This window comes from Salmo salar, chromosome ssa14, assembly GCF_905237065.1.
Source record: "Salmo salar chromosome ssa14, Ssal_v3.1, whole genome shotgun sequence".
Taxonomy (NCBI): domain Eukaryota; kingdom Metazoa; phylum Chordata; class Actinopteri; order Salmoniformes; family Salmonidae; genus Salmo; species Salmo salar.
This window is the reverse complement of record NC_059455.1, coordinates 80,989,181-81,012,786: the sequence shown is the minus strand read 5'-3', so window position 1 is coordinate 81,012,786 and position 23,606 is coordinate 80,989,181. Positions and strand designations below refer to the sequence as shown.

General features: G+C 44.0%; 1 protein-coding gene across 27 annotated transcripts in view; it reads left to right on the top strand.

Moving 5' to 3' along the window:
- LOC106570401 (focal adhesion kinase 1) overlaps positions 1-23,606 on the top strand; it is a 206,316-nt gene that overhangs the window by 162,357 nt on the left and 20,353 nt on the right. For 7 of the 27 annotated variants that reach the window (XM_045694856.1, XM_045694851.1, XM_045694850.1 and 4 more), the window contains 17 exons: positions 81-221; positions 1,111-1,188; positions 2,296-2,403; positions 6,493-6,610; positions 8,579-8,609; positions 9,333-9,406; positions 13,708-13,806; positions 15,193-15,210; positions 17,282-17,338; positions 19,059-19,109; positions 20,765-20,862; positions 21,342-21,426; positions 21,881-21,981; positions 22,187-22,302; positions 22,462-22,562; positions 22,909-22,998; positions 23,299-23,503. In XM_045694856.1, coding sequence (XP_045550812.1) covers positions 81-221; positions 1,111-1,188; positions 2,296-2,403; positions 6,493-6,610; positions 8,579-8,609; positions 9,333-9,406; positions 13,708-13,806; positions 15,193-15,210; positions 17,282-17,338; positions 19,059-19,109; positions 20,765-20,862; positions 21,342-21,426; positions 21,881-21,981; positions 22,187-22,302; positions 22,462-22,562; positions 22,909-22,998; positions 23,299-23,503 — 1,571 coding nt within the window. Of the gene's footprint in view, positions 1-80; positions 222-1,110; positions 1,189-2,295; positions 2,404-6,492; positions 6,611-8,578; positions 8,610-9,332; positions 9,407-13,707; positions 13,807-15,192; positions 15,211-16,834; positions 17,177-17,281; positions 17,339-19,058; positions 19,110-20,764; positions 20,863-21,341; positions 21,427-21,880; positions 21,982-22,186; positions 22,303-22,461; positions 22,563-22,908; positions 22,999-23,298; positions 23,504-23,606 lie in introns of those variants that run through there. The other 20 variants (XM_045694849.1, XM_045694852.1, XM_045694853.1 and 17 more) reach the window with 15 other exon arrangements.

The following is a 23,606-nucleotide window of genomic DNA, read 5'->3' as shown; positions in this document are numbered from 1 at the left end:
ATACACTATATAAGGAATAGGGTGCCATGTGAGACATGTGGGTCTGCCTGTCTAGTAACTACCCTCTCCCTCTCTGCCAGGCCAAAACCCTGCGGAAGCTGATTCAGCAGACCTTCAAACAGTTTGCCAACATGAATGATGACCAGAGCATCCTCAAGTTCCTGGAGATTCTGGCGCCCGTCTACAGATATGATAAGGAGTGTTTTAAATGTGCTCTCGGGGTAGGCTGAATTTCACTTGATTACATGTTTTCTTCTGGGTTTCAAATAAAACATATAGCGTCAAGATGAACATTTTAAGAATCCCAGAGAATGACTCGTACTGAACACGACTGAACTCATACTGAACACGACTGAACTCGTACTGAACACGACTGAACTCATACTGAACACGACTGAACTCATACTGAACACAACTGAACTCGTACCGAACACGACTGAACTCGTACCGAACACGACTGAACTCATACTGAACACGACTGAACTCATACTGAACACGACTGAACTCATACTGAACACGACTGAACTCATACTGAACACGACTGAACTCATACTGAACACGACTGAACTCGTACTGAACACGACTGAACTCATACTGAACACGACTGAACTCGTACTGAACACGACTGAACTCGTACTGAACACGACTGAACTCGTACCGAACACGACTGAACTCGTACTGAACACGACTGAATGTGTTGTACTTGTTTTCTCAGTAATTCTTCGGTAGTTAGGTGTGTTTTTCTTAGACAGTGGAGTAATGCCTGGGATATTCTGGTTGTATTTGGGTGGGTTTTGTCTGCATCTCTGTAGCTTAAATAAAAAATGACCAGGTTCATAGTGCCCCCTACTGGCTAGAAGGAAAACAACAGTTGTTGTTTTTTGTTTCCCAGCAATGACAAGACATGGTAACAATTACTCTAGCATTCCCTCAGATCTACTTCAATCAGTTCAAATTATGTAGCAGATGTGTTTTCATGGTTATGAGTTGGCACTTTGAATCCGACAGATTGAACTCTCAACTTAAATGTCATTGTGTGTGTGTGTCGCTCTTTTCCTCTTGTTGATTTGTGACTTTGTTTTTCTCTCCATCTTCCTTTCCTCCTGACAGTTGAGCTGGGTCATCCAAGTAGAGCTAGCCATTGGACCTGAGGAAGGCATTAGCTACCTTACAGACAAGGGTTCGACTGTGAGTCGTAAATGTTCATTTCATCTCCACACAAACAAGCACAGCCATTACAGTTGCACAACTTATATAGTTTTGACTGAAACTAAAGACGTCAAACTAAAGATATTTAGGACATATGGTGTGGTTTCCTTCGAAGAACAGCTGTCCGTCACTTAGCTGGAACCAAACACTACTTGTAACCTAGGAGCTGGTCTCTCTTCTATCTCCTCACTATACAATATCTATCTGCCCTGAAATATTGGCATGAATGAACTGGGATTTTCAAAGAGTATTTCTGATCATTTTCATGTTGTCCTCAGGGGCTGAGGTAATGAAATGTCTGTCTGTCTGTCTGTCTGTCTGTCTGTCTGTCTGTCTGTCTGTCTGTCTGTCTGTCTGTCTGTCTGTCTGTCTGTCTGTCTGTCTGTCTGTCTGTCTGTCTGTCTGTCTGTCTGTCTGTCTGTCTGTCTGTCTGTCTGTCTGTCTGTGAGTCTGTCTGTCTGTCTGTGAGTCTGTCTGTCTGTCTGTCTGTGAGTCTGTCTGTCAGTGAGTCTGTCTGTCTGTCAGTGAGTCTGTCTGTCTGTCAGTGAGTCTGTCTGTCTGTCAGTGAGTCTGTCTGTCTGTCAGTGAGTCTGTCTGTCAGTGAGTCTGTCTGTCAGTGAGTCGGTCTGTCAGTGAGTCAGTCTGTCAGTGAGTCAGTCTGTCAGTCTGTCAGTCTGTCAGTCAGTCTGTCAGTCAGTGAGTCAGTGAGTGAGTGAAAATCTTCCCAAAATGGCCCAAGGATTTTTGTTGTTTTTACCCATCAAACTGGGGGTATCAGATGTGTTGCTTGTTATATCACCGTGAGCCATGGCTTTGAGAGGTTCGTTCTGGAAGCCTCTCGTTCAAAGGATACACCAAAAACATCCCTCTCAACAACAAAAAATGTGCAGCTTGAAATGGAATGTTTTCACTGAACGAATAGATGGATAACACAAAATACAGCTTCCTGAGAAATACTGTGACCATTTTAAAGTTCAAATGGAATCATCATTACTTTAGCAATCATCTGAAATGTTGTACATTAACATGTATTTTGCTCTCTTGCTTGCACTTTAATGAATTGATTGATTGATTCCTCTTCTCCAGCCAACACACCTGGCCAACTTCACCCAGGTGCAGACCATTGGATACTCCGTCATGGAGGACAAGGAGAGGAAGGGCATGCTGCAGCTCAACGTGGCCGGTGCTGCTGAGGTACCAATCAACCATTTCATATTAACCCTTACATTACCATGAGGTTGTACATGATGCATTCAACATGAGTAAATGTGCACACATTGATATAACTTTGTGAATAGTGCTAATTTGACCAAATATTAGATCACTTTGTTTCAGCCAAGTCCCCCCTCCCCCCTCTCTGTATGTACTCATATTGTGTTTTTATTGACATTTTCCTTTGTGTCAATATCTGCTTTCAATTTACTACTATTGGAAGTGGAAGTAGCATGTGAAACATGGCTTTCTTGGGATGGGTTTTTCAGTTAGCAGAACAGTGGACATAAGTGTTCCATTTACAAATGGTTCCACATAGAGGTCTTCCTGTTGGGGATTACTTTTACTGTAACACACATTCATTCACTCTGGGCTCCCCCCTGTATGAATGGACCCTTTCATTTGTGATGGGCTGGTCATAGAGGATTATTATAGTATTGTGTTACTACTCTGTCTGCCATAGAGGATTATTATAGTATTGTGTTACTACTCTGTCTGCCATAGAGGATTATTATAGTATTGTGTTACTACTCTGTCTGCCATAGAGGATTATTATAGTATTGTGTAACTACTCTGTCTGTCATAGAGGATTATTATAGTATTGTGTTACTACTCTGTCTGTCATAGAGGATTATTATAGTATTGTGTTACTACTCTGTCTGTCAGTCAGCGGTAGTGCATAGCACATGTCCCAAATGGCACCCTATTCCCTGTATAGTGCACAACTTTTGACCAAAGCCATATGCGCCCTAGACCAAAGTAGTGCACTATAAAGGGAATAGGGTGCCATCTTGGACGCAGGCCAGGAGTAAGATGTGGCGGGTGGTAAAGTGAGGAACACAGCCACAGTGCTATACTGTAGTCATCTGTTCACTGTGGTACAGTGGGGGGAAAAAAGTATTTGATCCCCTGCTGATTTTGTACGTTTGCCCACTGACAAAGAAATGATCAGTCTATAATTTTAATGGTAGGTTTATTTGAACAGTGAGAGACAGAATAACAACTAAAAAATCCAGAAAAACGCATGTCAAAAATGTTATAAAATGATTTGCATTTTAATGAGGGAAATAAGTATTTGACCCCTCTGCAAAACATGACTTAGTACTTGGTGGCAAAACCCTTGTTGGCAAACACAGAGGTCAGACGTTTCTTGTAGTTGGCCACCAGGTTTGCACACATCTCAGGAGGGATTTTGTCCCACTCCTCTTTGCAGATCTTCTCCAAGTCATTAAGGTTTCGAGGCTGACGTTTGGCAACTCGAAACCTTCAGCTCCCTCCACAGATTTTCTATGGGATTAGGGTCTGGAGACTGGCTAGGCCACTTCAGGACCTTAATGTGCTTCTTCTTGAACCACTCCTTTGTTGCCTTGGCCGTGTGTTTTGGGTCATTGTCATGCTGGAATGCCCATCCACGACCCATTTTTAATGCCCTGGCTGAGGGAAGGAGGTTCTCACCCAAGATTTGACGGTACATGGCCCCGTCCATCGTCCCTTTGATGCGGTGAAGTTGTCCTGTCCCCTTAGCAGAAAAACACCCCCAAAGCAAAGTGTTTCCACCTCCATGTTTGACGGTGGAGATGGTGTTCTTGGGGTCATATGCAGCATTCCTCCTCCTCCAAACACGGCGAGTTGAGTTGATGTCAAAGAGCTCCATTTTGGTCTTATCTGACCACAACACTTTCACCAGTTGTCCTCTGAATCATTCAGATGTTCATTGGCAAACTTCAGACAGGCATGCATATGTGCTTTCTTGAGCAGGGGGACCTTGCGGGCGCTGCAGGATTTCAGTACTTCACGGCGTAGTGTGTTACCACACTACGCCGTGAACTATGGTCCCAGCTGCCTTGAGATCATTGACAAGATCCTCCCGTGTAGTTCTGGGCTGATTCCTCACCGTTCTCATGATCATTGCAACTCCACAAGGTGAGATCTTGCATGGAGCCCCAGGCCGAGGGATATTGACAGTTCTTTTGTGTTTCTTCCATTTGTGAATAATCGCACCAACTGTTGTCACCTTCTCACCAAGCTGCTTGGGGATGGTCTTGTAGCCCATTCCAGCCTTGTGTAGGTCTACAATCATGTCCCTGACATCCTTGGAGAGCTCTTTGGTCTTGGCCATGGTGGAGAGTTTGGAATCTGATTAATTGATTGCTTCTGTGGACAGGTGTCTTTTTTACAGGTAACAAGCTGCGGTTAGGAGCACTCCCATTAAGAGTGTGCTCCTAATCTCAGCTCGTTACCTGTATAAAAGACACCTGGGAGCCAGAAATCTTTCTGATTGAGAGGGGGTCAAATACTTATTTCCCTCATTAAAATGCAAATCAATTTATAACATTCTGACATGTGTTTTTCTGGATATTTTTGTTGTTGTCTCTCACTGTTCAAATAAACCTACCATTACAATTATAGATCATTTCTTTGTAAGTGGGCAAACGTACAAAATCAGCAGGGGATCAAATACTTTTTTCCCCCACTGTATTACTGTTGTTATGAATCAGCACAGGAATAAGGAAGGAAGTTATGTCAGTGGAATACATGGATATTGTGTGTGTGTTTGTGTGTTAGTGAGCCTGTAGTGTGTGTGTCTGTGTGTCTGCAGTGTGTGTGCGTGCGTGTGTGTCTGCAGTGTGTGTACGCACACACACTGCAGACACACACACACACTACAGACAGGCAGCGTGTGTGTCTGCAGTATGTGTGCGTGTGTGTGTCTGCAGTGTGTGTGTGCTGTGTGTGTCTGCGTGTGTCTGCAGCGTGTGTGCGTGTGTGTGTCTGCGTGTGTCTGCAGTGTGTGTGTGTGTGTGTCTGCAGTGTGTGTTTGTGTGTGTCTGCAGTGTGTGTTTGTGTGTGTCTGCAGTGTGTGTTTGTGTGTGTCTGCAGTGTGTGTGTCTGCAGTGTGTGTGTGTGTGTCTGCAGTGTGTGTGTGTGTGTCTGCAGTGTGTGTGTGTGTGTCTGCAGTGTGTGTGTGTGTGTGTCTGCAGTGTGTGTGTGTGTGTCTGCAGTGTGTGTGTGTGTGTCTGCAGTGTGTGTTTGTGTGTCTGCCGTGTGTGTTTGTGTGTCTTCAGTGTGTGTGTGTGTGTCTTCAGTGTGTGTGTGTGTGTGTATGTGAGTGTCTGCAGTGTGTGTTTGTGTGTCTGCCGTGTGTGTGTCTGCAGTGTGTGTGTGTGCGTGTGTGTGTGTCCAGTGTATGTGTGTGTGTCTGCAGTGTATGTGTGTGTGTCTGCAGTGTGTGTGTGTCTGCAGTGTGTGTGTGTGTGTGTGTGTGTGTGTGTGTGTGTGTGTGTGTGTGTGTGTGTGTGTGTGTGTGTGTGCAGTGTGTGGGGGTGTAATGTGTGTGTGCGCGTCTGAGGTGTGTGTGTGTGTGTGTGTGCGCGTCTGCAGTGTGTTTGTGTGTGTGTGTCTGCAGTGTGTGTCTGCAGCATGTGTGTGTACGCGTCTGTAGTGTGTGTGTGTGTGTGTACGTGTCTGCAGTGTGTACGTGTCTGCAGTGTGTACGTGTGTGTGTGTGTGTGTGTGTGTGTGTGTGTGTGTGTGTGTGTGTGTGTGTGTGTGTCTGCTGTGTGTGTGTGTGTCTGCTGTGTGTGTTGTTGTGTGTGTGTGTGTGTGTGTGTGTGTGTGTGTGTGTGTGTGTGTGTGTGTGTCTGCAGTGCGTGTGTGTGTCTGCAGTGTGTGTGTGGGTGTGTGCATCTGCAGTGTGTGTGTGTGTCTGCAGTGTGTGTGTGGGTGTGTGCATCTGCAGTGTGTGTGTGTGTCTGTAGTGTGTCTGTAGTGTGTGTGTGTGTGTGTGTGTGTGTGTGTGTGTCTGTAGTGTGTGTGTGTGTGTGTCTGTAGTGTGTGTGTGTGTCTGTAGTGTGTGTGTGTGTGTCTGTGTCTGTGTGTGTGTGTGTATGTTTGAGACAAATGCGGAGTTCCCCCTACAGTGTTTGTGTGATGGGAGGGGGCAGCTGGCAGCCCCAGGCAGAGCAGAACAGTCTGTCTGTCCGTCCCTCCCTCTGTCATTCCCTCTGTCCGTCCCTCTGTCCATGCTGGTAATAATGAGTCTTTGTGGGCTGCTGTTGCCTGTGTCCCCAGCCTCTCACAGTGACCACGCCGTCACTCACCACAGCTGAAAATATGGCCGACCTCATAGACGGCTACTGTCGCCTGGTAAACGGAGTCACCCAGTCCTTCATCATACGGCCGCAGAAAGGTACATCTTCCTCACACACACATACACACACTGTCTCAAAAACACACTAAGAAGTGTACTTGTGTATGTTTGGTAGCTTGTGTTTACTAGATGGTTTTCAAGCACACACACACACACTATCTCAGAAAGATAGTAGTTTACATTTGAGTTTGAGTTGTTTTGCTGCTGACATGGTTAGGTAAGTCTCACACACTGTCTGAAAAAGATACTTCTACTAAGAAGTATTACTGTAGTTGAAGTGTTTGGGTTTATGAGTGTTGATATTACTTGGTTTTCTAGATTGCGTTATGGTCACAGATTCACTCTGCCTTGGGTGATGTTGTCATTTGAGTCTAAATGGACTGCATTGTATTAGGCAATCACCATAACAGTAGGGAGTAGTGGGATTTCTTTCTGTTTACAAGGTTTCCAGTTGTAGCTTGATTTGGAATCATGTATTGTTTTGTTATGGTCATGACTGCCCTGATTTGTTTAGTAGTTGAATTCACTTTCAATTCCTTTATCAGTCTGAGAAAGATCTGGTATTTTCAACAAACATCTAGTCTTTTCTCGAGCAGTAAAGCATTAGAGATCTGTTTTTTGGGAGGGGCGTTATTAAGCCTTTTTTGGAGTTGGACTGTCTGCTTTTTCCTGTGTGGGGGGAGGGGAGCAGGGGAACAGTTCAAACAGGCTACTTCTCTCCTGTGTTTGTGATTTTCCCCTAATTTTATATTTTAGTCATTTAGCAGTGTGACTTACAGTAGTGAGTGCATACAGTTTTCATACTTTTTCACATTGGTCCCCCGTGGGAGTCGAACAACCCAACAACCCTAGCATTACAAGCACCAGTGCTTTACCAACTGAGCCACACGGGACCGACTCCACCGCTTCCTTTTTATTTCATATTTTTTTAGTGGGTAGATCAGATTTAATATTGCAGATAGAGTGTAGCTTCCAGCAATGTAATTGTCTGCATCATTTCCAATCCCTCATATATTTTTGGGGTGAATATATGTATAAAATATACATATATTTTCCTTTATTATTTTCCCCTAACCCTACCATCCTAATTGGAGTAAACTAATGGACAACAGCACTTAGGCTTCTACTCCCAGTTTATACATACTAGTTACATTTGACAGACACTATTTTACAATAGTTCTCTTTTGTTTGTTTTTATTCCCCTCCTTCCGGTCCACTGAACCCCTCCCATCTATCTCTGAACACCATCCATTTGTTTTTTTTATTTGTCATATATTTTTCAACTGTGCTGTGATGTTTCACAAAAATTCTGAACCTTTCTATTCTCATAGATTTAATAGATTGTAAATTAAAGATAAATATTTTGGCTAAGAGTATTATTATATTATTGATCGATTGACTATGACTTTTTAAATCACCCAGCAGTGCTATTTGCAGAGTTAGCTCCAAGTAAATGTTGCAATTCTTCAGCCATTCCTAAACCTGCGACCAAAAACAAGCTACATATGGACAAAACAAAACAAATGATCTAATCATTCTGTCTCTTCACAGCAAAATCAGCAGAACTGGGATAGTTGTATCCCCCAAATATATAACATTTTATTAGTTGTGAGAATTTTGTATAATAATTTAAATTGAAAAACTCACATTTTGGAATCCCGCATCGTTTTGTGTAAATTCATAAACCATGTGCCATGGAATCGGTACATTAAAAATCTATTCCCAACTATTTTGCAATCTATATGGTAGAGCTGTCCATTTTTTGGTCCTTAAATGAAACCGGTATACTTTTTTATTTATCACAATTTTCTTTAGCCAATTTTGGTCTTTTAATGCGAGGCCGACAGACAAGTTCCTTATTTTCTCCCCCTTCCACTTGCCTCTTCCTTGGTTATAGAGATAATACTTTCACTTGGATTTTTGTATTCTGGTATTCAAAATGAGGATGTCTTCAATTGCTTTACGCTATATGCTTTGCTTAACAATATCTCTCATCTGTATTTTCAGAGGGAGAGAGAGCACTGCCTTCAATCCCCAAGTAAGTATCTGCCATACACTAAATGATTTGTCAATGGGTATACTTTGAATGTTCATTCACGTAAAAATGATATATGATGGTGTTAACATAAAGAGCTGTGTAAGAAACAAACAAACAAGAATGCGAAAAAAAATCATCTGCTCAGTAAATCTATTTGTAGGAGCCTTAGCGTCAGACCTCTGTTTCCTCTCCATGCTATAATTACTGGACATGAGGTAATTCAGGGAAATCAGTTGACTAGTCAGAACTAGTGTTAGAGAGGTGTTTTCCACAATCACACCTTCTCACTCTCGCTCTTTTAAAAACCCACTCAAGACAGTTCTGGGGCAGAATCCTGATAAATAGTTCTCTACAGTAGGATTTTCTCAGAATATCTCCTCCCTATTCCCCTCCTATTGGTCCAGCACCTCCACACTAGATCCTTCCAAGACTGTTCTGTTCTCCTATTGGTCCAGCACCTCCACACTAGATCCTTCCAAGACTGTTCTGTTCTCTTATTGGTTCAGCACCTCCACACTAGATGCTTCCAAGAAGAAGAGTGGCTCAGTGGAGGAGAATGATACTCAGCATATTGTGGATGTTTTCCACATAGCCCCAGAGATTATTTTCAGGAATATGCTGGATCCTCCTGGAGTTGCTGTGGATGCTGTTGATTTACTTGCTGGTTTTAGATTAGGGAATTTCTCATGTTAATCCTCTCTGTCTCCAACCTTTACCCTTCAGGGTGCCCAACAATGAGAAGAGGATAGTAGAGGGGGTGGTCCGGAGCGCCGGGGTGCGTGCCATCTCTGTCTCAGGTAAGAGATCTGTGCCTCCTCAACATCTCTGACTGTTTTACTGTACTGGATATAGCTGGGCTATTGATGGAAGTCCATATATGGGCGGCTACGGGAGAAAATATGACCATGCTTTTTTATCATATAATCCCAGTCAAGGTAATTCCAGATGCTTCCTGTCCATTGATCTGTAAAGCCACTGGATATTATTACATATTAGATATCTAATACATAACCCATCATATGAAATCCCTTACTTGGATGTGTGTGGGTATTGGGGTTTAATGATGCTCAATGATGGATAAACAGGCTATTATACTTTAGCCATTTCTGAAAAGCGGGCAGAATTGATCTGATTTAGGCCTAGTCTCTGTCAGCTCTAGTCTTTGTTGTTGATCCTAAGATATAGATGGTTAGTGCAATCACAGGACATGTTAAGCTTTCTCCACCGATTATTTCTGTAAGAGCAAGCACAGATGCCGGGCGTGTGTGTGGTGGTAACAGGAAATCAATTCAGCATGATAAGTAATGGTGAAGCTGAGTAATTCGGGGCTGAAGGGCTGTAACACCATGGCGGATAATAAACATCATCTGCTGAGACAAACAGTCCAGGGACAGGTCAGATTTAAGCTGTCCCAAATGGCACCATATTCCCTACATAGTAGTACACTATGTAGTAGTAGTACACTATGTAGGGAATATGGTGCCTTTTGGGATGCAACCTTAACATGCCTGTGGATTAGGGGGAGTCAGTGCTAAGGAGATGGGGAGGACGGGAGGGGATTGGTGGGTTGAGGAGGTTAACGGGGGCAGCAGGTGCCTCTACCTCTCTCTTCCCCAGTCTATCTCTATCTCTCTCTCCCTCTATTACTCTATCTCTCTCTCTCTTCCCCAGTCTATCTCTATCTCTCTCTCCCTCCCCTTCTCCCTCTATTACTCTATCTCTCTCTCTCTTCCCCAGTCTATCTCTATCTCTCTCTCCCTCCTTCTCCCTCTATTACTCTATCTCTCTCTCTCTTCCCCAGTCTATCTCTATCTCTCTCTCCCTCCCCTTCTCCCTCTATTACTCTATCTCTCTCTCTCTTCCCCAGTCTATCTCTATCTCTCTCTCCCTCCCCTTCTCCCTCTATTACTCTATCTCTCTCTCTCTTCCCCAGTCTATCTCTATCTCTCTCTCCCTCCCCTTCTCCCTCTATTACTCTATCTCTCTCTCTCTTCCCCAGTCTATCTCTATCTCTCTCTCCCTCCTTCTCCCTCTATTACTCTATCCCTCTTCTCTTCCCCAGTCTATCTCTATCTCTCTCTCCCTCCTTCTCCCTCTATTACTCTATCTCTCTCTCTCTTTCCCAGTCTATCTCTATCTCTCTCTCCCTCCCCTTCTCCCTCTATTACTCTATCCCTCTCTCTCTTCCCCAGTCTATCTCTATCTCTCTCTCCCTCCCCTTCTCCCTCTATTACTCTATCTCTCCCTCTCTTCCCCAGTCTATCTCTATCTCTCCCTCCCAATCTCTCTCCCCCTCTCTTTCCCTCCATCCCACTGCCTCTCTCTCTTTCCCAGTCTATCTCTATCTCTCCCTCCCGCTCTCTCTCTCCCCCTCCATCCCTCTTCCTCTCTCTCTTTCCCAGTCTATCTCTCCCACCCTATCTCTCTCCCTCTCTCTTTCCCTCCATCCCTCTGCCTCTCTCTTTTCCCCAGTCTATTTCTATTTATCTTCCTCCTTATCTCTCTCTCCCGCTCTCTCTCTCCCCCTCCATCCCTCTGCCTCTCTCTCTTTCCCAGTCTATCTCTATCTCTCCCTCCCTATCTCGCTCCCGCTCTCTCTCTCCCCCTCCATCCCTCTGCCTCTCTCTCTTTCCCAGTCTATCTCTATCTCTCTTTCTCTTCTTTATCTCCTAAATGTCAGAGGACTGTGATGGAACTGCTGAATGTTAATAGCCTGGGGGCTCCAGTGACAGACAGATTAAGGCCTGATTGAAGGGGTTGGCCAGAGCCCTGTTAACTGACCAGAGGTTAGGGGTGTAGAGAGTCAGACATTATGGTATCAAAGAGATGCTTGTTTACTATGCTGCGGAGAGCCTGGCACTGAGGTTGGGAGGTTCAGAGGGTGACATAGGGTGTCATTAAATGTCATAGGGTTTCATCAAATGTCCTAGGGTGTCATTAAATGTCATAGGGTGTCATTAAATGTCATTAAAGTGTCATAGGGTGTCATTAAAGAAGTACCATAGGGTATCATAGGATGCCATTAAAGTGTCATTAAATTGTCATCGGGTGTCATTGGTGCCATAGGGTGTCATTAAAGGGCCCTAGGGTGTCATTAAATGTCATAGGGTGTCATTAAAATGTCATAGGGTGTCATTAAGTATCATAAGGTGTCATTAAATGTCATTAAAGTGTCATAGGGTGTCATTAAAGCGTCATAGGGTGTCATTAAGTATCAAAGGGTGTCATTAAGTATCATAAGGTGTCATTAAGTATCATAGGGTGTCATTAAAGGGTGTCATAGGGTGTCATAAGGTGTCATAAGGTGTCATTAAGTATCATTAAAGTGTCATAGGGTGTCATTAGGGTGTCATTCAAGTGTCATAGGGTGTCATTAAGTATCATAAGGTGTCATTAAGTATCATTAAAGTGTCATAGGGTGTCATTAAGTATCATAGGGTGTCATTAAGTATCATAGGGTGTCATTAAGTATCATAGGGTGTCATTAAAGTGTCATAGGGTGTCATTAGTGCCATATGGTGTCATTAACTGCCATAGGGTGTTATAGGGTGTCATTGAGTCTCATAAGGTTTCAATAAATGTCATAGGGTATTAGTGTCACAGGGTATCTAAGGATTCCTCAGCTCTCAAGGAGTAGGTGAGTCAGTCATAGGGAACTATGACTCCCTGTGGCTCAGTTGGTAGAGCATGGTGTTTGCAATGGTGTTTGCAATGCCAGGGTTGTGGGTTCGATTCCCACGGGGGGCCAGTATGAAAAAAAAAAAAATGTATGAAATGAATTTAAATGTATGCATAAGTCGCTCTGGATAAGAGCGTCTGCTAAATGACTAAAATGTAAATGTAACTATTATTTGATTGTAGCTACACGGTAATATGAAGGTTGAGAGGTGTTGTATTCACTGATAGTATAATCCACATATTTGGTTTAGAGTTTACTGGTGTGTTTCAGACTATATGGTTGGATGGTGTTTGGGCATATTCTCACAGTAGGCCTATTTAACACACTTGTTTAAATGAAGTTCTTGAAACAAACCACGGGATAAGTCTACTCTCTACTACTATCAGTAAATAATAGTAATACTGGTAGTTTCAGTTGCAGGCTATGTGAAACTGTTTTAGTTATTTTTTGTGAATATGTTTTAGCAATTTATTCAGACAGTTAAGAAGATCAGAGGGGGAGACAGGCAAGGTGGGGGTGTTCGAACCCCGGTGTCCGGTGGGGAGTTGGATATGAGACTTATGCTGAGAAGTGTTACAATGACACCACAGCTCTGCACTTGATCGTTTTTTCGATATATGGCTGAAAGCTCCAGTGAAGATACATGAAGTGTTTGTGTTTATGTTCTGAGACGGTCCGAGTTCCGTGTTTACACCAGTTCTCCCTGATACCATCCATCAATGTTATTTCTCAGAAAGAGGTCAGAGAGAAATTCCCTTAGGGACAGCAGCAGCTTGCTGCTCGCACAAATCCAATATATTTAACTGAATTAATTCCATATGTGTCATTGTACAGTTGTACACAAGACCTTTTGTAGAAGTGGAAATCAATTCCTTAGCCCTGGCTGACATATCGGGCATAGAATAGTGAAGGACTTATTACTATGCTGTTGATTGAAATGCAGAATTGCCATAATTTGAGTGAGGCTATAGTTCCCCTGTCGGCTTTGACTTCCCTGTTGGTATAGGAAAGAAGAGATTTATTCATATTATTATTGACGTATTTCATGTCGTTTCATAACAGACGTGCCATGACAGAGTGGTGGTGTAAATGGATATGTAGCATTTTGTCTGTAATATGGGGAAAGCTTCGGACACCATCACACCTACATTTATCACTGCTTAACATATACACAAATGCTGTCTGCTGCTCAATGTGTGTTCTGTGGTGTTGGGTGAAGTTTCCCCTAGACGCTAATCTTGGGTCAGTTTTGCATTTTCCCCACTAATGGTAAAAGTTAGGATTGAGGGAGGGGAAGCTGATTCTAGATCTGTACCTAGGAGAAACTTCACCCCGGAGCTGTTTCTGTCAGAAGAACTATTAGTCTCTTTTTCTCACCATCTCTCCCGCTCTCTCATCCCTCTCTCTGATTGGCTGAAGATTCTGTGAACTCTGTGACCCCGACGCCTCCTAAACCTGCTAAAGCCAGGCGCTTTCTCCTTCCTTTCGTCTTCTGTTCCCATGACTCTCCGCCAAAGGGTACCACTGCTCTGATTGGCTGACTCGACTGACTCTGCTTTCTGTTTTGCTCTGACTAACCCTGTCTGCCCCACTGTCCCCAAATTCCCCCACACTCACACAACACGTGTGTAGGGGATATAGGGGAACTGGGGGGAGGAAACTTTAGCTGAACGAAAGTTCTGGTGTGAAGTGCACTAAAATCTCTCTAAAATGACTGACAAAGCAACACCTACAACGGCCAAACAGAACTAGCCTGGCGGGAAAAAGTTTGAGAAACTGTGTTAAAAGGGAACATGTCTAGTGAATGAGATGAAGTACATACCCTATCCCTGACGTGTCTGAGAATAAAAAACATTGAAACTGATCCAGTTTTCCAAGACAGTGAGTCCCCATTTTAAGTCCCCATTTTATTTTCCAGGAAGCGTGTCGTCTGCTGATTGTAGTCGAGCCATGGCCCGCAAATCAGTAGAGGTTGCATCCCAATGGCACCCCATTCCCTATATAATGCACTACTTTTGACCTGAGCCCTATGGGTCTTGGTTAAAAGTAGTGCACTACATAGGGAATAGGGTGCCATTTGGGATGTATATAGAGACTGATCTGGGCTGATGGCTGTATCTGGGCTGATGTCGCAGGGATCTGGTTGGTCCACAGCCAGGTTCACGATGCTGTAAGCATCAGACCACCAGACTCTTAAAGACACACTTTAATAGCTGTACATCTAATTTAACAACCATCTGTTTATATTGCTAAAATGACACCAGTGATTTATATGTCCCTATCATTTTAGGTCGATTTTGCCAAACTGAGTTTATGCCCTTGAACAAGGATAATGTGTCAAAAAAAACTAACAAAGTTAACCAATACTGACTTCTGGACATGTGACTTCTGTCCTGCCCACTGTCACCTGTTTAACAGCTTTGTATTGGTCCACGCTTTTGTCGCAGCTGTTTAACAGCTTCCTATTAGCTCACGTTCCTGTCCGTCACAGTGGCCCATGGTAAGGATAGCCAATGAACTCCAATGACCCCCTTCCGAAGTACACTACTCTGGCTGTCCCCTCAACCAAACTGAATCAAGTTCCACACATTCCAACGACAGACTAATTCAATTTAAAGTAGAAGCTTAGAAAATAAAATACTTTCCCACTTATACTGAATAAAAGCATGGATTGGATACACTTGTGAAATTCCCAGTCCCTGCTTGTTTTGAGGCAGTGTGGGGTGTCACGGTAACAATTATTAAACCCATTTTGAATTAATTATACTGTGTCTTTATACTTTTCATATCTTTCTATGGTGTGTAACTCTCTTTCTCTCCCTCTCCCTTCCTCCCTCTCTCCCTTCCTCTCTCTCCCTCCCTCTCTCTCTCTCTCTGTTTGGCATGCTCTCCTTGGACCTGCAGAGGATTGTAGTGGGGATGGTAAAGTTTGCTTTTTAATATTTCCCTCCATTCCTTCCTGTCACCTGCTACTAACTCACTGGGGTCATGGGGGATTCTGGGGTTGTGGGTTGTGTTGTGTGTGTATCACTCATGAATCATATCAATCAAATGAATCATGAATCAAATTAAATTAATCTGTTTTTATTTATCTGCTTGTAGAGGTTTGTCATTAGTAATGCACTAATCATGCAATAGACCTGATTGGAGTTAGGGAAACAATGTAACAGTTAACGTTTCCAGAAAATGTGCTGAAAATTGTGCTGAAACCTGTCTTAGCTGCAGTGCTTCCCTGTGATTCAAATCGATTTAGTTTGATTGAGCCTGTCTGGAGTGCCAAATTGACAGAGTTTGCACTTTTAGGACTATTCTGTTGGTCCCAAGGTGCCAGGCAACCTCAATCAAGCACAGTTTAAAGTATTTGAAATAAAACAAATACTATTTGACCCCAGGTCTGGTCTGTCCCACGCTCTGGAACTGTATCCACAGAGAGTCTCAGAGTCAAATCAGTTGTGCCTTTTTTATTATAATGAATAAGATTAGATGGGGGGGGCTCCTACTCTGAGGGGCTTTTTGAATACATTCCCTGCTGTCTGCCTGCGTCTTTAAGGGCCCAGCTCCCAGCCCTCTCTCAGCTCGGCCTCATAAAGAGAGCTGAGTTTGGCGAGCTCCGTAGCACCGCGGCATTCCTGTCTAAAACGGGCCGTCTGATGGCTAGCTACATACTACACAGAGTCTGCTGGTCGTTTTTCCCTACGAGGAACAGCAGCCAAGACGGCACAGCTAGCGTATTACCATTTTAAATCAAGTCAAGACTGGACATCAAGCGGCCGTTCACATACTGTAAACACCTAAATCTGTTTATCTAGGGGACTGGGAACGGCTTCTCACTCTCTCTTTCTCACTCTCTCTCTCTTTCTCACTCACTCTCTCTCTCTCTCTTTCTTTCTCTCTCTCTCTTTCTCACTCACGCTCTCTCTCTCTCTCTCTCTCTCTCTTTCTCACTCACTCTCTCTTTCTCACTCACTCTCTCTTTCTCACTCTCTCTCTTCTCTCTCTCTCTCTCTCTCTCTCTCTCTCTCTCTTTCTCACTCTCTCTCTCTCTCTCTCTTTCTCACTCTCTCTCTCTCTCTCTCTCTCTCTCACTCTCTCTCTCTCTCTCTTTCTCACTCTCTCTCTTTCTTTCTCACTCTCTCTTTCTCTCTCTCTTTCTTTCTCACTCTCTCTTTCTCTCTCTCTTTCTTTCTCACTCTCTTTCTCACTCTCTCTCTCTTTCTCTCTCTCTTTCTCACTCTCTCTCTTTCTCACTCACTCTCTCTCTCTCTCTCTTTCTTTCTCACTCTCTCTTTCTCACTCTCTCTCTTTCTCACTCTCTTTCTCACTCTCTCTCTTTCTCACTCTCTCTTTCTCACTCTCTCTCTTTCTCACTCTCTCTTTCTCACTCTCTCTTTCTCACTCTCTCTCTTTCTCACTCTCTCTCTTTCTCACTCTCTCTCTTTCTCACTCTCTCTCTCTTTCTCACTCTCTCTTTCTCACTCTCTCTCTTTCTCACTCTCTCTCTTTCTCACTCTCTCTCTTTCTCACTCTCTCTCTTTCTCACTCTCTCTCTCTTTCTTTCCTAAAAAAAAGAAGTAAATAACTGGTTCCATCCCTCCCTGGTCTCAACATCCCCTGGTCTTTCTCCCTTACCCAGAAGCCCATCTCTACTGCTAAGCTCTGATCAGACAGACCGACAGAGCAGACAGATATGGCTGAAACTGCGAGTTGGGAACAGACATGCTTGTGTTTTTGTGTGTACTGTATGAGAGATAGTGTGGATGAGAGAGAGAGAGAGAGAGAGAGCGCGTGTTTCGCCCATGTGTCCAGCAGTGTAGGAGTTTGCAGAGGAGCACTTGCTGTCTGACTCGCATGTTTATTTTCAGCTGGCTCTAGTTACTTGTGTGGAAGGGTACGTATCTAGCTAGCTGCATCTGTGTGTATCCGTCTCGGATAGTGTGTGTGTGTGACTGGACTTGACCAGTAGACTGACCACGAGGCTGTTGTGTTTCTGCAGAGACGGACGACTATGCTGAGATTATAGACGAAGACGATACCTACACCATGCCCTCAAGTAAGTGCAGCTCTTTGCTCCCTAGTAGTAATACACTGTGTTGATCTTAATGTGTCCCCTGCTAATATGTTGGTCAGATGTTTTTTATCCATCTCTCTCCCTCTTTTACTTTCTCTCTCTTGATCTCCTCTTTCTAGCTTTTTCTCTCCATCTCTCTCGTTCTTTCTCTTTCTATCTCTCTCTTTCTCATTCTTTCATTCTCTCTCGTTCTTTCTCTCTTTGTTTCTCTCGTTCTCTCTTTGTCTCTCTTTCTAGCTGTCTCTCTCTCTTTATCTCTCTTGTTCTTTCTCTCTTGGTCTCTCTTTCTATCTCTCTCTCTCTTCGTCTCTCTCTCGTGTTCTTTCTCTTCGTCCTTCTCTTATCTAAATTCCTTTGACTGTGACCCGGGTGCGGTATGGTGATCTGTTTTCTCTGGCTCTGTGTGTTTGTTGATGTGGCTAGTTTCTACTTCCCAAATACCCGAAAACACGCTGCCTGTGTGTGTCCTTTATCGAAACGTAACTAGATTGTTTGGTTGTCATGGTGACGGTGTAAGTCTATACACATACTGTAACAGGATAGTCACGTATTCATATTGATGATCTTTCATTTCCCAGCACTTCCATTCATTTATATTCCTGCTGTCATGATGCTGTCCAAATCAGATACTGATTCTGTTCCATTATGATTCACTGATAGTCTAAGAAAATATCTATGGAATGCTTAGTAGTACATCGTCAGTGAAATCCTTTTACTTGTCACAATTGTTCATTATATGGAATAGTCATGTCAGTGTGTAGTCATCAGGACTGAAAGAGACAAGTGCCCTTTGAGTCTACTGGAGTGAACGAATGAGTTAGTCATAGAGTTATAATCACTAGAATGGACAAAGCACCTTAGACCATGGTACACCCATAAGCTCCAGCCTTGACTTGAATTGTAATTTCCGTTCTAGTTATTGTAATTATATGTCTCCATTAACCCCAGGCCTTTCTTTGGTGGCCATGATGCCAGGTCTCGTGGGATCATATGAATCTGGAACACAATAGCCCCTGCAGTGGTGTAGGCTGTGTCACAAATGGCATCTTATTCCCTACATAGTGCACTAATTTTGACCAGAGCCCTATGGGCCCTGGTCAAACGTAGTGCACTATATTGGGAATAGGGTGCCATTTGGGACAGAGCCATAGAGTGCAGCTAATTCACCAGGTTGTGGAGTGGTCTGGGCCAGCTGACTAATAAGACAGTCTGGTTGTGAAACAACTAATTCTGTAACAAGGAGCTCTGTATATGGAGACGGAGGAGTCCCATCGCATGCTTACACTCGAGACCAGAGCTCTCTCCATTCAAACAAGTGGTCCATCCAGCATCTGTAGGTTTCTTCATACCACATGGGGATTTGAGTCCCACTGGCCTATACCCAAATGACACCCTATTCCCAGTTTAGTGCGCTACTTCTGACCAGGGCCCATAGGAATTAGAATAGGGTGCCATCTGAGAGGCAGCCTAAGACAGCACGTTTATCCATTTCTAGATGATCAAGTTCTAATGTGACACGTGTGGCTTTCTAGCACATATTCTTGTTCTACAGTATAAGCAGTTTTTCCCCATTGACACCCAGCTCTGTGCACTCACAAGTTGGTTCTTTTAAAACCACATTAACCACATAACATCTATTCCCCTCGGTCTTACTTTCTAACGTGTGTGTTTGTCCTGTTCTGTTGCGAATGGTTTCTAAAAGCCACCTCTCTTTATCCTAACCGCCCAGCAGTGAGCTATGGAGTAGATGAAGGTAACACTGCCTCTCTCTTTCTGTTTGTCTCTCTGTTTTCTGTCTGTAATTGTGCTTGTGTACTGTACTAGAACGGCTCATTCAACTCTTCTACTGGAGGTATTTCATAGGTTTAGTAACCTACTGGTCATCTTAAAATCAAATAATTTCCCTCTAAAATGAAAGTTTGACAGACTTTTCAGATTCAGCCATGGGCTTTCAGATTCAGCCATAGGCTTTCAGATTCAGCCATAGGCTTTCAGATTCAGCCATAGGCTTTCAGATTCAGCCATAGGCTTTCAGATTCAGCCATAGGCTTTCAGATTCAGCCATAGGCCTCCATCCCAAATGGATCGGAAGTGTTTCATTTCATCAGCTTAGAGGGTTCTGGTCTTTTTCACTCCATTCAAACCCCTGAAAATGTTGAATAAGAAGTGAACTATCACTTTAATACTGTTTGCTGAAACCAAGTAAAATATCTGTGAGATGAAGCAATCTCATCCATTCAGTACCAGAGTTCAATGCGTCTTCAATAGTGATTGTTCAATTGGCTTATTTATTTATTTTTCATGTTGATCTGTTTCTTCCTTGGTTTTTCTTTAATTTCACCATTGCTTGAACATTTTGTTTTGAAATTCCATTTATAATTTAGTTTTGTTTGTTAGGTGTCTGTCTGAAGAGATTGTGCAATCATCTTAATTGGATAAGAGCATCTGGTAAATGACTAAAATGGATACAGTCAATCAAACCAAAGTGGTAGCCTGTTGTAATTTGAAATCCACAGGGAGGAACCAAATATATCAAGTACTATGTCTGTTGACATCACCACAGCCTGATCATTTTTTGTTGTAGTGTGCATGTCCTTGCCTGGTGGTGGGTGTGAATTGCCTTATACAGATAAATACAGTATTTCATACAGTATTACCATCTACTGCAGTGAAAACACAGCCAAGGCATCTTGCTGTTATTATTAACAACCAAAAAAGGCCTCATCAACACACACACACACACACACACACAGATCAGCATAGTGGGGAGTCATTCACCCTGTAAAAGTCAGTGTAACTAACAGGAGTAATCTCTCCCTCCCCAGTCAGGGACTATGAGAGTCAGTGTAACTAACAGGAGTAATCTCTCCCTCCCCAGTCAGGAACTATGAGAGTCAGTGTAACTAACAGGAGTAATCTCTCCCTCCCCAGTCAGGAACTATGAGAGTCAGTGTAACTAACAGGAGTAATCTCTCCCTCCCCAGTCAGGGACTATGAGAGTCAGTGTAACTAACAGGAGTAATCTCTCCCTCCCCAGTCAGGAACTATGAGAGTCAGTGTAACTAACAGGAGTAATCTCTCCCTCCCCAGTCAGGAACTATGAGAGTCAGTGTAACTAACAGGAGTAATCTCTCCCTCCCCAGTCAGGAACTATGAGAGTCAGTGTAACTAACAGGAGTAATCTCTCCCTCCCCAGTCAGGGACTATGAGAGTCAGTGTAACTAACAGGAGTAATCTCTCCCTCCCCAGTCAGGAACTATGAGAGTCAGTGTAACTAACAGGAGTAATCTCTCCCTCCCCAGTCAGGGACTATGAGAGTCAGTGTAACTAACAGGAGTAATCTCTCCCTCCCCAGTCAGGGACTATGAGAGTCAGTGTAACTAACAGGAGTAATCTCTCCCTCCCCAGCCAGGGACTATGAGATCCAGAGAGACAGGATAGAGCTGGGACGCTGCATCGGCGAGGGACAGTTTGGAGATGTCCACCAGGGAGTCTACAACAGCCCGGTAAATAGTACTGTAACAAAGAAATAGCACTGCAACTGTCTGGCTAAATGCAGCCAAAGCATCTCCCCTCTCACCCTCAGTCCTCACGTGTTCCTTTCAATTCCACCCCTGTTACTGTCTAGCTAAACACATCTCACCCTCAGTCCTCACGTGTTCCTTTCAATTCCACCCCTGTTACTGTCTAGCTAAACACATCTCACCCTCAGTCCTCACGTGTTCCTTTCAATTCCACCCCTGTTACTGTCTAGCTAAACACATCTCACCCTCAGTCCTCACGTGTTCCTTTCAATTCCACCCCTGTTACTGTCTAGCTAAACACATCTCACCCTCAGTCCTCACGTGTTCCTTTCAATTCCACCCCTGTTACTGTCTAGCTAAACACATCTCGCCTCTTATTTATGGTCAAAATTGTCATGATATTGTCCACTACCAGTAATGCACACAAACAAATCCAATATTTTCTCTAATTTCTCTTCCAGGAGAATCCCACTCTAAACGTGGCCATTAAAACATGCAAGAACAGCACGTCGGACAGCGTGCGCGAGAAGTTCCTTCAGGAAGCACGTGAGTGTGCTGAGATGTAGTGCCGCGTCGCTGTCATGGGCCTGATGATGACTGCAGCTGCTGCTGATTGCCATGCACACACACACACACACACACACACACACACACGCTGCCTGATTGTACTCTCAGGTTTCTTTGCTCGCTGGGTTTACACGGTTCACAGACTGTTGAGGGAGGAATATGTCCTGTTTAAGGAAGCCGGTAACTGTAAACATTGGCTTCGTCACATATTTCACCCTATTCCCTACATATAAGGCTCTGGTCAAATGTAGTGCACTATGTAGAGAATAAGGTGCTATTTGAGACTCATATATTAACAGTGTTTGTACTGAGAACAGTGGCATTTGAGCCCCCATGTGTTAGACCTATCCCAGGGAGTGTTTTGTCTCTTTCCACTCATTCTAAACTGTTCTGTGAAATCCTCACACCCCTTTGTGATGTGTGTGTTCCTCAGTGACCATGCGTCAGTTCGACCACCCCCACATAGTGAAGCTGATTGGTGTGATCACAGAAAACCCAGTGTGGATCATCATGGAGCTGTGCACGATGGGAGAGGTGAGGCGACCAGGAGTATATTTGGATCAGTACGTACAGTAGATGTTGTTGGACTTCTTGTCATTCTCATAATAAATGGGAGAACACAGAACACATTTGGGAACAGGGCCAAAGTTTCTCTATCATTCCTGCTGTTCCTGCTGCTCTATCTCTGTCAAAACAAAGAGGATATCTTGTACGTTATCGATGTTTTAATCTCTTCCAGTTGAGGTCATTTTTACAAGTAAGGAAGTACAACCTGGACCTATCAACGTTGATCCTGTTCTCCCACCAGCTCAGCACAGCTTTGGCCTACCTGGAGAGCAAACGCTTTGTCCATAGGTAAGACCATCACCCACTTTAACAGCTGTTATTTAGCATTACAGAGGCAATATAATATTACGTTTTTGACACTTTCTAATATATTTTTTGGTGCCACGCTGTCAAAATCCCCATGTTTTCCAGGATTCCTACTCATTGTGTATATGTGTATCTCCTCAGGGACATTGCTGCCAGGAACGTGCTAGTGTCTTCCACAGACTGTGTGATGCTGGGAGACTTTGGCCTCTCCCGCTACATGGAAGACTCCTCCTACTACAAAGGTACAAACCACAGAGAGCGATAGAGGACGCTAGTGCCCAAAAGCCTGTTTTAGCATGGGCAGCGCCATAATGGGACAGATACAATGATGCCATGTCTATGGTACAAACATACGGGCTTCCAGGCTGATGTTTTACCACCATCTGCTGGTTGTGAAAGCTATTGCAGGCTATCAAAATGTTGAACTCCAGGGTAAAGTTTCCCCTTAGTACAAATCTAGGATTCCCCTCCACCAATCCTAACCTTAACCATTAGTGTGGGAAATACAAAACTGACCCAAGATCAGCATCTAGGGGAAACTTCACCCTACTAAAATGTTGACAGTCTATTGCTTAACTGGGTTTTCAGCTTCCAAAGGGAAACTGCCAATCAAATGGATGGCTCCAGAGTCCATCAACTTCAGACGCTTTACCTCAGCCAGCGACGTGTGGATGTTTGGTGAGTTTGGCAGCTACAAATATTGCTCATCTAGCAATCAACACACGCGTGTGTGTGTGTGTGTACGCGCGTTTGTGTCTGTGTGTGTGTACGCGCGTCTGTGTGTGTGTGTACGCGCGTTTGTGTGTGTGTACGCGCGTCTGTGTGTGTGTACGCGCGTCTGTGTGTGTGTACGCGAGTCTGTGTGTGTGTGTGTACGCGAGTCTGTGTGTGTGTGTGTATGCGCGTCTGTGTGTGTGTGTGCTTGCATGCGTGTTTGTGTCTGTCTCTGGTGTTATATCTAGAGCACCTCCCCTCCAGGTGTGTGTATGTGGGAGATCCTCATGTACGGTATCAAGCCCTTCCAGGGGGTAAAGAACAATGATGTCATCGGGCGGATAGAGAACGGAGAGCGTCTGGCCATGCCCCACAACTGTCCCCCCACCCTGTACAGCCTGATGACCAAGTGCTGGGCCTACGACCCCAGCAAGAGACCCCGCTTCACAGAGCTCAAAACCCAGCTCAGGTCAGTAACCCTGGGGGGAGAAGTTCAGGTCATGCCAGTGTTCTTTTACACACGTTTTCCCTCCTTTATAACTCTGGAAGAGTGATATTCAACATTGCTACTG